Source organism: Copadichromis virginalis, linkage group LG17, assembly GCF_057382275.1.
Source record: "Copadichromis virginalis isolate Kocher_CV1m ecotype Utaka linkage group LG17, C_Virginalis_male_GT1.1, whole genome shotgun sequence".
In the NCBI taxonomy this organism is placed as follows: Eukaryota; Metazoa; Chordata; class Actinopteri; order Cichliformes; family Cichlidae; genus Copadichromis; species Copadichromis virginalis.
Window position 1 is genome coordinate 14,190,715 of NC_140634.1, and position 11,080 is coordinate 14,201,794.

Consider the following 11,080-nt stretch of genomic DNA (forward strand, 5'->3'; position numbering starts at 1 on the left):
AAAAATGGTGCAACTTCCGTGATGTGGAACTGGTTTGGTGTTTGTCCGTCAGATACACAACAAAGCACATTTTTTTGCAGAACATGCAAGCGGCCGTTCTAAGATGCTCTTAAATCTGGGAGTAATCTGGGTCCTAAACTCCGTATGCTTCAGGTCAAACAACACTGCAGCATCACTTAGAGTTAAAAACTGTCTAAATTCTTTCATCTTTAATAAAACGATCAGCATTGCTGCTTTACCAGGTGTAACTATAAAGTTTAACTTCCAGGCATCCATGAAAACAAAAGTTATTACATTTAACGGAGTTAGAAGTTAGCAGGAAGCTAGCGGAAGTTAGCTCGCTAGTTTCGCTAGTTACCTAAGCATGATATTGCATGTTCTGACTGAGAGATTTCTGAAAAAATTCAAACGTACAGCTCTGCTATCACTTCCAACATAAATGAAGACAGGAAACTAAACAGCAGTGACGTTTGTAGGGTTACTGAAGTTTGACTAGCTGGTATATAATGATGTGCTACGTGATCGCTAGCGACACAGCTATGTTAGCATAACATAAACAGTGAAGCTGGAGGACGAACACTAACACTTTTCCACTTATAAAAGTTAACGTGAAGGTTCTTCATGGTTAGAAACAAATGCAATCGCATGGCAGGATGCTGTAAACGGACCAAACTTCAGTCAGGAGAACAACTGAGATAATCCATCCACAATACGAGGTTAGTCATTAATATACTGCAACAACATGGGAATAGAGCAGCTGCCAGAGAATTCAACATTAATGAATCAATGGTACAGAAGTGGAGGAAGCAAGAAGAATGAGTTTAATAAAGTTTGATTTATCTGACTGCTTTGTTTCGCTTAATGTGCCTTATAATCCCGTGCACCTTATGGTCCGAAAAATGCGTACTGCACACTGCAGTTTAATGTTGCAAAGCACCTCTTTTTAACTTCAGTGGATATTATACATGGTTATGCTCAGGATATGTCAGCCCATTTCTACTGGAAATGCCTTTTGGTTAAACTTTCAGCAAGGAATTTGCATTTGCACTGTTACATTTTTATAAAGCTTTAATGTACATAAAAACCAGCTTCTTGTTTAAGTGAAAATAAATGATAGGTTGTCTTTTTGCGCTAGTAATGTTGTGGAGTTGTATTTTGTCTCGCATCAATGATATCGTTGGTTATATCGTTATCGCAAATTTTCAAATATATATCGTGATAAATATTTTTGGCCATATTGCCCTGCTCTAATCAGAAATATAATACTTATGACTGTCTGAGGCAAAATTGAATCGAATCACCTAACAGGTCGTAACAGGAGGCTGATGTGATGATTAAGTTTAACATTGCCTACAATATTGTCAAAGAATGCCAAAACACTTTAAGCACAAGCACTTTTTCAGTAACTTATCTTTCTTGTAGAACTGTGCTCCAAATAAAGAACTTTGTGTTGGCAAGATTGTTAGTTAATCCTTTACAAATCAATATTGTCTGTATGGACAGCAGTTTCCCCCCTTAAAAAGTGCACATGTAAAACTGCGGTGTTAAGTGATGCGGGTTAAAAATTTGGGTGCGCCTAACTTTTGTACTGGTGCGCCAGTGCAAACGTGGCAAAAGGTTAGTCTAGAGCCCTGCATAGGCAGGTGGTAGACTTTATCTCTGATGGCCTTTGCTTTTTATAGTTGATATGGTTCTTTGTAACCCAAATAATTTTCTTAGGGATTAATAAAATATGCTGATTCTGATTAGCTTCATGAGGTGGTGACCTCCAGCTTGCACTGCAGCAGTTTAACGCTAAGTGAGGGGAAAGACAATAAGCACCTCCATAAATTCCAGATATTTAATCTGCTCAGTTTGCCACGAGATAATGACAGAATAGGACTCCATGAAACTGTTTGTCCATCAGTTATTCAGTTACAATTGAACCTCTGGAACTAGGGACTGCAATTCAACTGCATCTTAATTATTTGACGAAAAACAATCAAGGTGGTATACAGAGACAAAATTCCAAAAACTGCGTCCAACTGTCTAAAAAAAAAAAGACTTAAGTGCTTACTGAGACCTATGCACCTTTACTCATTAATTTATAGTGCAAAATCTTTGCTACTGTATAAAAAGCAAATAAGCAAAAATAATGCAGCAATGACTGCATTATTAGAGCCAGAAGGTTATTCTTGTCCCTTCTGGCTTCTCAATAATCATCAGTCAGACTGTATGTGTTTCTCTACTAAACCTCTTAATGTTTGAATTCAGGTGTTCATTGAATTGAGTCCCATTGCCACAGGTGTATAAAATCAAGCACCTAGCCACGCAGTCTGCCCTTACAAACATTTGTGAAAGAACAGGTTGTTCTGATACTGTAATAGGATGCCACCATTGCAACAAGTCAGGTCATGACATGTCTTCTCTCCAAGATATCTCACGATCAGCTGTAAGCAGTTTAATTGTGAAGTGTTAATGAACCACAGGAAGTCTAACACTACGTAAAGTTACAGAGCGGGGTTTCAGAGTGCTGAGTTGTAAAAGTCACTGACTCTCTGCTGATTTAATAACTACAAACGACAAAAACTGAACTGAGGGATTCGTGACATCTGTTTCTTTGGCTGAGCAGCTCCTGTAGTTGTAATATGAAGGTGACCTGGTATTTTTTGTCCATACAGTGCACTATGTTAACTTATGTGACCATTGCTCTCTGGGTTTTGTTGTTGATGCTTATACCTTTGACTTGCACTGCATCAGTAAGAAGCGTGTCTGGTGCATCTGCCTCCTCTGGAGAGCTGGAGAGGGAGATAAATGAGGGCAGCACCAACGAACCTGTGGAGGGCATCCCCAGTGATGCTTGAGAATCCTGTGGCATCACAACAGACAGATGGGGTCTGACAGAAGGGGGGGAAAAAAGCCAACAAAACAAAACATAACATAATTAGTCACATGACCAAAGTTTTACAAGTCATGATAAAGATCGATTTAAATTTTAGACCTCTTCAGAGGATCCTTGGTGCGTGCTTTCTTAGCTGGAGGGGTCACACTGTTGCTGGCGCGGCGTTTGACTCGTTGGCGGTGCTGCAACTTACAGCGTGAGCCATGTGGGCAGGAGCCCGTCTTAGAGAAGTCTGGACACACTAGAGTGTGTTTCTTCTTACACTGGTGATAATAAAACACACACACAATCAGGTTTGTAGTTTCACTGCAGACATGAAGAAAGTGACAACTTGTGTCATCACAAATATGGTCAATATGAGTGGATTAATGTCTAACATCTATAAAACATGTGACCTAGTGTACCTTTATTTGTTTAAGTGTGTCTGTCCACATAAGAGACATGTTAAATATTCATATTACGCTGACTACTGTCATGCTTGTCACTACAGTCATCAATCTTGAGATTGTACTGCATAATGCAACCACTTATTTAAGGGGGTGTTTTTGTTTTGAGTTTGTCTGGGATGGGCCACACGTTCTAACTCCTCAGGTTCAAGTCTCTTAGAGAAACACTCTACACCCAAAACATCTCAAATCCAGGAACCACACACACCACGCAGTCCTCCCAGAGATCTGCTCCTATGTTACTGGTGCCAGAAACCACAGGACCCCTCAAAGATTTCAGGGGTCAATGCCCAACAAGTCAGTTTGCAGCATGCGAGGGACTTGCACAATTTCAGGCAGGTGGCATAAATAAAGGGGCAGACTGGTATAGTTTAAGTATCAAAGACTTTCACTTATTGGAGGATGGTAATGAATTTCTGACCATAGTTTATTTTTCTTCCTGATGTGATACAAAATTTTACTAATCTAGAACATTATGAAACTCGGTTTTGGCAGCTTGGAATATTAAACAACACTGTTCTGTATGTGTAGTGGTATTGAAGTTACTATCAGCACCAGTATAAAAACACAGTAAGAGATGACACTTTATTTGAGATGTAATTAAAGACTGCTTCATGAAGACCTGCACAGCATTTTAGTCATTTTAATGGCTCAATCTTAAGATCTGAAAGGAAACTGTAAAAGACAGAAATCCATTTCTGAGTAGTCAGCTGATTTCACATATACTGAACAGGCCTATGACAGGATTTTAAGTGGTAAAAGTGAGGCCCACCTCCTGATTAGGTGCTTTATATGACCCTCCTTTGTAAGTTACCTCTTTTAAAGAGACTATGTCTGTGCCACCCGTCTCTTTTTACATGCAAGCTGAGGAAGTGGGTCATTCTGGGGAGTAGTGTGCAAGAGAGAGCGATGCATGTTTGCAAGTGAGTGTGTATGACAGTGTAATACGGGTGTAAATTGGTAGCTTCATTCTCCACGAGATCCGATCCCTCCCACCTGTCAGAAAAGCTAATTATATTCACTCTGGGGTACAGGCTGCAGGGAGCGCGCGCATGTGTGTTTGTGCGCATCTGTGGAGGGATGACGAGTGCAGGACTGGGAAGCACACCAGAAATAGCGTGTACCAAGGGTTGGTGTGTCTGTGTGTGTGTAGGGGTGAGGGATCTCAGGATCGATTTTCCAAGAACACTGTGGACTCTTGGTCAACTCTCTCTGGAGCCCAGTGGCCCTGACTTGCTGCCATCAGAGCTCCTCTCACCATCCTCACACTGATGTTCCTGCACCCCTTGGTGCCAGGACGGCCCAGGATCAGCTTGCTGTCAAATGTTTCCCTGGATCATCTTATAGGGCTGCGGTTTTGTCACACTTCTCTAAACTAATCAGGTCCTCTACTGGGGCCCATAATGACGATTCCCATTTGGTGCATGACGCCACCATGAAACCTAACAGGTCTCCTGTTATGATGTACCACAAGGCATCATTTTAATAGATTCAGCTCATTTTTACTGGTACTGAAACAATTCTGCAATCATAAAGAGATTCAAGTTATACTACTATAAAATACAAATCACTAGATTTTCAGACTTTGACAGATTTTGTTTTGCATTTTCACTTGACGTACATTACCAAAATGGACAGAAACACTGGCAAGTCTTCACAAGCCTTGCAAAACCACAAACTTCTCTTACACTTCCACAGCTTTGTTTGTAGCGATGCTGTGCATTAAGCTGAGCATGCACCGAGCAGGTAAACTGCCTGACTAATCACAGACTTGCTTTAATGCTCTCCAAATTTAACAAGTCTCTGCTTTATAAAAACTTAAAGCAGATGGTAGCTGCAAAAAGCACATTGTTATGCACTTTTTTAAGCATACTATTTGTGTTTTTAAAAGACTTTATTAGTCCCAAAACAAATATAATTGTCACTATTTGGCAAACAGTTGGTTTATAAGAGACAAAAGTTACCTAACACAAATAAAGGTCATGTTTTCAGTTCAACATTGATATTGGATGACTCTTGTGATATCAAATTTGAGCAAATATTTTTCAGAAAGTTTGGTAGCGGATAAAGTGCTCAGTGCTGTTCTAACACTATTTAAAATGTAAATAAAAACAAAATGAAATGATTTGCATTTACAGAAAGAACAAATCTAATGTCTAATGTCAAAACTATAAATTGTATTTAAAAAAAAAAAAAAATCAATGCGCTCCATTTGTTTTAGATGCCAAAAAGAGGTTTGAAAAAAAAGTTGAAACATGGACATATTTACTACTGCGCTGCATCTCCTCTTTTAAAGACTACAGTGTCTCAACATTTCAGAGCTTGCTTCATGATGTTTTTAATTTGGCAAGTTACTAAATGTTTTCAAGGGGTGACAGTTCAAAGCTTTGAACTGTCACCCACTAATCTGAATTACATTTGATATTTTCCTTTTAATAATTACACAGGGTGGCACAGCGGCTAGCACTGTTGCCTTACAATCAAAGGGTCCTGGGCAGGACAAGGGTCTCCCTGTGCCAGCGTGGATTCTCTCCAAGTACTCCGGTTTCCTCCAATAGTTTGAAGACATGCATGTTAGGTTGAATGGTGATTCTAAATTGGCTCTAGGTGTGAGTGTGAATGCTTGTCTGTCTCAATACTCTAGGCCTGCCACAGACTAGTGACCTCTCAAGGATGTACCCTGCTTCTTGCCCTGTAACAGCTGGGATGGCTCCAGCACCACTGCGACTGCAGTGAATAAGAGGGAGAAAATAGACGGATGGACAGAAAATAATTATACAATAACCAGTTGTGCAAAGGGATAACTGGTTTTCTTTAGTTTTCCCTTTGCTCGCATGTTTTTTTTAAAAATGTGTTGCTGGTCTCATATTTGAAATATATTATTTTTTCAAAAATAATTCAATTTTTTTATCAAATTGATGTATTGTTTTTTTCATCAGTTAGAATGAAAAACAGGACTTTAATGATTTTTGGATTATAGCATTGTGTTGTGTTTTACATTTTACATTGCCTTCTAACTTTCTTTCATATTGCTTATATAAAACAATTTGGAAGAAAGCTAGGATCAGTCCTGACAACTGACAGACAGCTATGCAGAGACGGGAAACTCTGCACACTCTGCACATCTAAATACACAATGTATGTAATAAAAGGATCATGTCTCTGTCACATACATCAACTTCTCCCAGCATGTGCTCGCAACCCTATTATCAAAGTTCTTAAAACTGCCACGTATCTATCAATTAAGAAAGAGGACAGAGTCCTCAGGACTAGGCTGTGTTAAAACTGAAGAGTTAAAACAGGGAGGTAGTTGTATTGAAACAAAGTGTCAGAGAAATGGACTGTAAAAGCTCACTCGTCTTTCCTGAAGCTCCATACATCCTCATTTTCATAAAAAGACAGAAAGAGCGAGAAAGAAAGAGAGAGAGAGAGTAAGAGACGAAATGGGAGAAAAGAGCTAAAGTGGACAGAACATCTTTATCCCACACCAAGTTTCCACTTGATTTAAGGAATGCTGGGATGTCTCTGGGGCCTATTAGAGAGCTCTCTGCTGGGCCAAAACCAGGAAGAGTCAGCACATTTACCAAGAGACTGAAAGAAGGCGCAAAAGAAGCAAGAAAGAGAAGAAGGGAGGGAGGGTGGGAGATGGAAAAGACAGTAAAATGAAAAAAGAGGATATCATATGCATTTACAACTTGGGCATTAAGCCAACAATCGTTGAGAGCAACTTACAGTGAATGGAAGAGAACAATAATTGAGCACAGGTTGACATATTACTAAGATTACAAACTGAAAAAGGGAGAAAAAGGAGGAATTTACCATGTCGCTACACTTCAGGCTGTGATCAGATCGACATTACTATCCTCCTAATTTATTTCAATAATGCAGTGCGAGTGCCGATGCAGAATTCTTAGGTTTACGAACGAGCAAAGCGCTCCTGTTGCATCGAATTTTAGCAAAAAAAAGGGAACCTGGCTTCACTTGTTGGGCACAATTCTAAGATCTTTTTGCCTGTGATTAGTTTATCGTTTATGTACAGCAAACATTCTTGATGCTCACTAATTTACAAAATGATCATTTAGATAGGAGGAAATAAAAGCTGCTCCGACATCTTTAGGAATATCTGGTCACTTGGTGTCAGGATTTGGCAAGGATGTGAAATTCAAGCGAGTCCTCCAAGACCAGAACTTATCTCCGTATAAAATATATAAACAGCACAACTGCATCAAGACAAACCTTTGAGTTTTTACTAACGAAAAACAAAAATCAGGATATCACAGTACAAGAAAAATGGGTTGTTAAAGTTTGGAGCGTGGCCCAACTTCAAAGACCAACACAACATCGCCACTAGAAGCCCAAGACAGACAACGCACAGTGAGAGAGGCTGTGCTCTCTAAAGCAGCTGCATAGGGCCCAAATACACACACTAAACCAACTTTCTCTCAGGCCGTGCATCAAGGAGCTCAAACCGAAGTGTTGACCCTGGATATACCTCTACACAGCAAAATCTCCAGTGTTAAATTAACACTAGAGAGTGTCTATATGGGTCCACTCCTCTGAGTGTTAAATACAACACTGTTGAGTGTTAAATTAACACTGTTGACAGTGTTATATGTTTAAAAGTAACCTAGTCAGTTTTGAAGATTAACAATGGCTAACCCTGAGCAGTGCTGATTTTCTAACACTGGAATATTTCTAACATTTTGAGTTATTGAGTTATTAAGATGGACTCAGTCAGGTTCGGTGTAGCAGATTAGTAACAAACCATATGAAGTCTTGCAGCAAACTACAAAAGAAAACTGAACCTCGAGCAGTTTTTGAGCAAAGTCTGTTTTCCAGTAGCCAAATAATGTTAGAGATTAGTATTTTCACTGGGCTCTGTCCTGGCCCATACCCAGGTGTGCTGACACACAGCAAACTTCAAGATGTTTTATCATTGAACAGAGGAACTCTGTATCAACAATCTCACCCTGAATGATGAATTCAGAGAGGACAGACAGAACATGATCCTGACTGGTAACCAAAGTCAAATCAGTTATGTTCGTTCATCTTTATGGGCTTGTTCCCTTAACTTTTTCATCATTTTCTACATTTTATATCTACTTTTTCTCTGTTTTCCTCTTTATTTCCTATATTTATTTTTATTTTCACTTGAACAGACAAGGAAAGACTGAAGGTGAGAGCAAACCAATAGCGTATATACAGTTTTTCCCCCGCTGGTGGGAAGAAGGTGCATATAAAAAGGCTCAATTCGCTTTCGTTATCATGAGGCCAAACAGCAGCTCAGACAGCTCTCTGCTGCACACTGGCTCAGATGCTGTTTCAACCACCTGAAGCAGAGAAGAGCCTATGAAAGCCAACTATTTAGCCAATCTTCCAAAAACTATGGATGACTGGCCACGGCCAACAATCACAGGTGACTGTGAGTTTCATGTGTTAAGAAACCTGGAAGAAGATAGACCTCATGAAGGAGCTACAGCCAACTAAAAATTAAATTCGGGGAGTAAGATGCAGTGGAGAAATTTAGGAAAGCAGAGAAAGAGCTGCAAAGGGGGTGCACATGAGACAACACTGGGATGATACAGGATGGTAGTGGGTCTATGAGGAGAAGGATGAGGAAGGGGGAGGAGGATGGAGGATGGAGGACAGGAGCAGACTTAACCCCTGAGATGCTGAAGTGTCTGCCTGCCTGGCCCATAGTGCCATCCTCAGCAGTTTTCCCATCTATAATTACTGCCTGCTATCCATCATAGAGCCGCCAGAGCATCGCAGCGCACCGCTCTATAAACACACACACGCACTCAGGCACAAACACACACAGGGGAAAATCACAGACCTAAGCACTTCAGCTAATAGAATAAATATTAATATCCCTTTTGTTTTCTATATCCTCATTTCCCCATGCAATATTTAAATGAGGTCTGACAGTGTGAAAAAGCATCTGTTTCACACTCAAAAATAAGCACAACGAAGAGAAGGGAGCCAGAGATGGATGCAAAAACACAAGGGTGGGGTGGGAGGTGGTGGGGTGGGGGCAGGAGTGGAGGGTGTGTTTGAGGTTGACACGTGGGCAGCAAGTGCGTGTGGTGACTTAAGGATCGTGAGTTCAGTGGAAGTGGTTTTCTTACCCATCAGACCCTCAATGTGTCACTCAGACACTACAGTTATGCCATTATGGACCACCACCCCCTGCAGCTGTTCCTGCCTGTGTGTCAGTGTGTACATGTGCGTTTCTGTGTGTGTGTTCGGGGGTGGGGGTGGAACCACTTGTTTACCTAAGCCTTAAGTTCAGGGAAACTTTATACATGTTATATAATCCGTATGCTCAAATTGAGGAGCACAGCTTAAAGAAAGAACTCTGAAATCAGATCACAGCGTCAGTGCAGGACTGAAACCAAATTTAGAGCCAAACTCACAGGTTTAACCGTGATCCACGTTAAACCTGTGAGTTTCAACTGATCATTGCACGTGTCTCTAATCTCACCTGCACTGATAACCGGCCAAAAGGTGTCCCTACAACATCCAGCTCAACCAATGAAGAGAGAGAAAGTACAAAAGTGACAGGAAATAATCCCCAAGCACCGGACATTCATGGATGTTGTTTTCCTAGCTAAATCTGGTCAGGCAGTCATGGCTTTAAAACAGACGTCACCTTCACATCTAAATTTGAGAAGTTAACTCAGCATGAATCCATGCTTACCCACTGAGCAAATTCTATCAGTGTAGTCTGAATGCAAAAAGCAGAATGATGGCAGTAACGCCAAATCCAGACTCAATTCTGATTACTTAATTCAAAAATTAGCTTAAACAGAAAAGAGAAACAGCCAAGTTCACCATGAAGAGAGTGACACATTAACAAAAAACATCAGAGATCCCAAAAGCATACATGGTGGCTGGAGTGAGGAGTTTTTAAACACTCATTTTCACTCCGAAAGAAGCTTTTTGTCTATTTTGACTTCTGTCATTTCGACTGCAGGGACGAATGAACAGCACAAGTGCAAATTATGTTGTTTTACACATTTGTGATGCTGCTCCATGTGCAGTGTGCAGCAGAGACCTACACCATGTGGACATGGGTTTAAAAAGCTCTGTGTAAAATCTATAGATTACCAACACACCATCATGATAGAACCTGCTGCGATCATAAACAAACTGTGGCATAGAGTCTGTAAAATCTAATGCCCTTTAACAAATTAAAAATGTTTTTGTGCATTTGTTTGAGTTTTTACCTTCTCTCCCTCAGGACAGTAACCTTTTACAAAGTCTTGGCACACTTCAGCTTTGCGGGACACGTAGACATGACTGTAGGGACAGTCACTGTTGTTACAGATGCCCTTCAGGAAGTAGGAACACACCGGCATCTGGGAAGAGACAGACATGTGCGTGTATACCATGTGAACCTGACAAATGTTCACAGTGCTTAGTACATACAAGCAGAAAGTAAAGTGTGGAGGATGGTTTATGAATTAGAGAACCCAATGACAATACATAATTTCACAGCAGTGTTTTATGTAAAACCATCATCACAGAGAGGAAGATTGCAGGGGTGATGAGGTGACATGAGATTATACAACTTTATAAACAGACATGCAGTTCTAAAAACCACCACTAGACGTGTCCCGTGTGCCAAGTGATCTGTCACACCGAGCAGCTAAATGACCTTAATTGCAGTTGACAGCAGCGGAGCAAGAGTGAATGTGTGTCTTGACAGCATGTGTGCAGAGAGATCGACTGATTTGGGTGCAGGGGTGAG

At 40.6% G+C, this 11,080-nt stretch overlaps 1 protein-coding gene across 2 annotated transcripts in view; it reads right to left on the minus strand.

Annotated features, from left to right (window-relative positions):
- Positions 1-11,080, minus strand: part of zc3h3 (zinc finger CCCH-type containing 3) — an 81,841-nt gene that overhangs the window by 5,079 nt on the left and 65,682 nt on the right. For both annotated transcript variants that reach the window (XM_085437598.1, XM_085437597.1), the window contains exons 9-11: positions 10,557-10,688; positions 2,981-3,144; positions 2,719-2,876 (exon numbers count right to left, since the gene is read on the minus strand). In XM_085437598.1, coding sequence (XP_085293724.1) covers positions 2,719-2,876; positions 2,981-3,144; positions 10,557-10,688 — 454 coding nt within the window. The remainder of the gene's footprint in view (positions 1-2,718; positions 2,877-2,980; positions 3,145-10,556; positions 10,689-11,080) is intronic.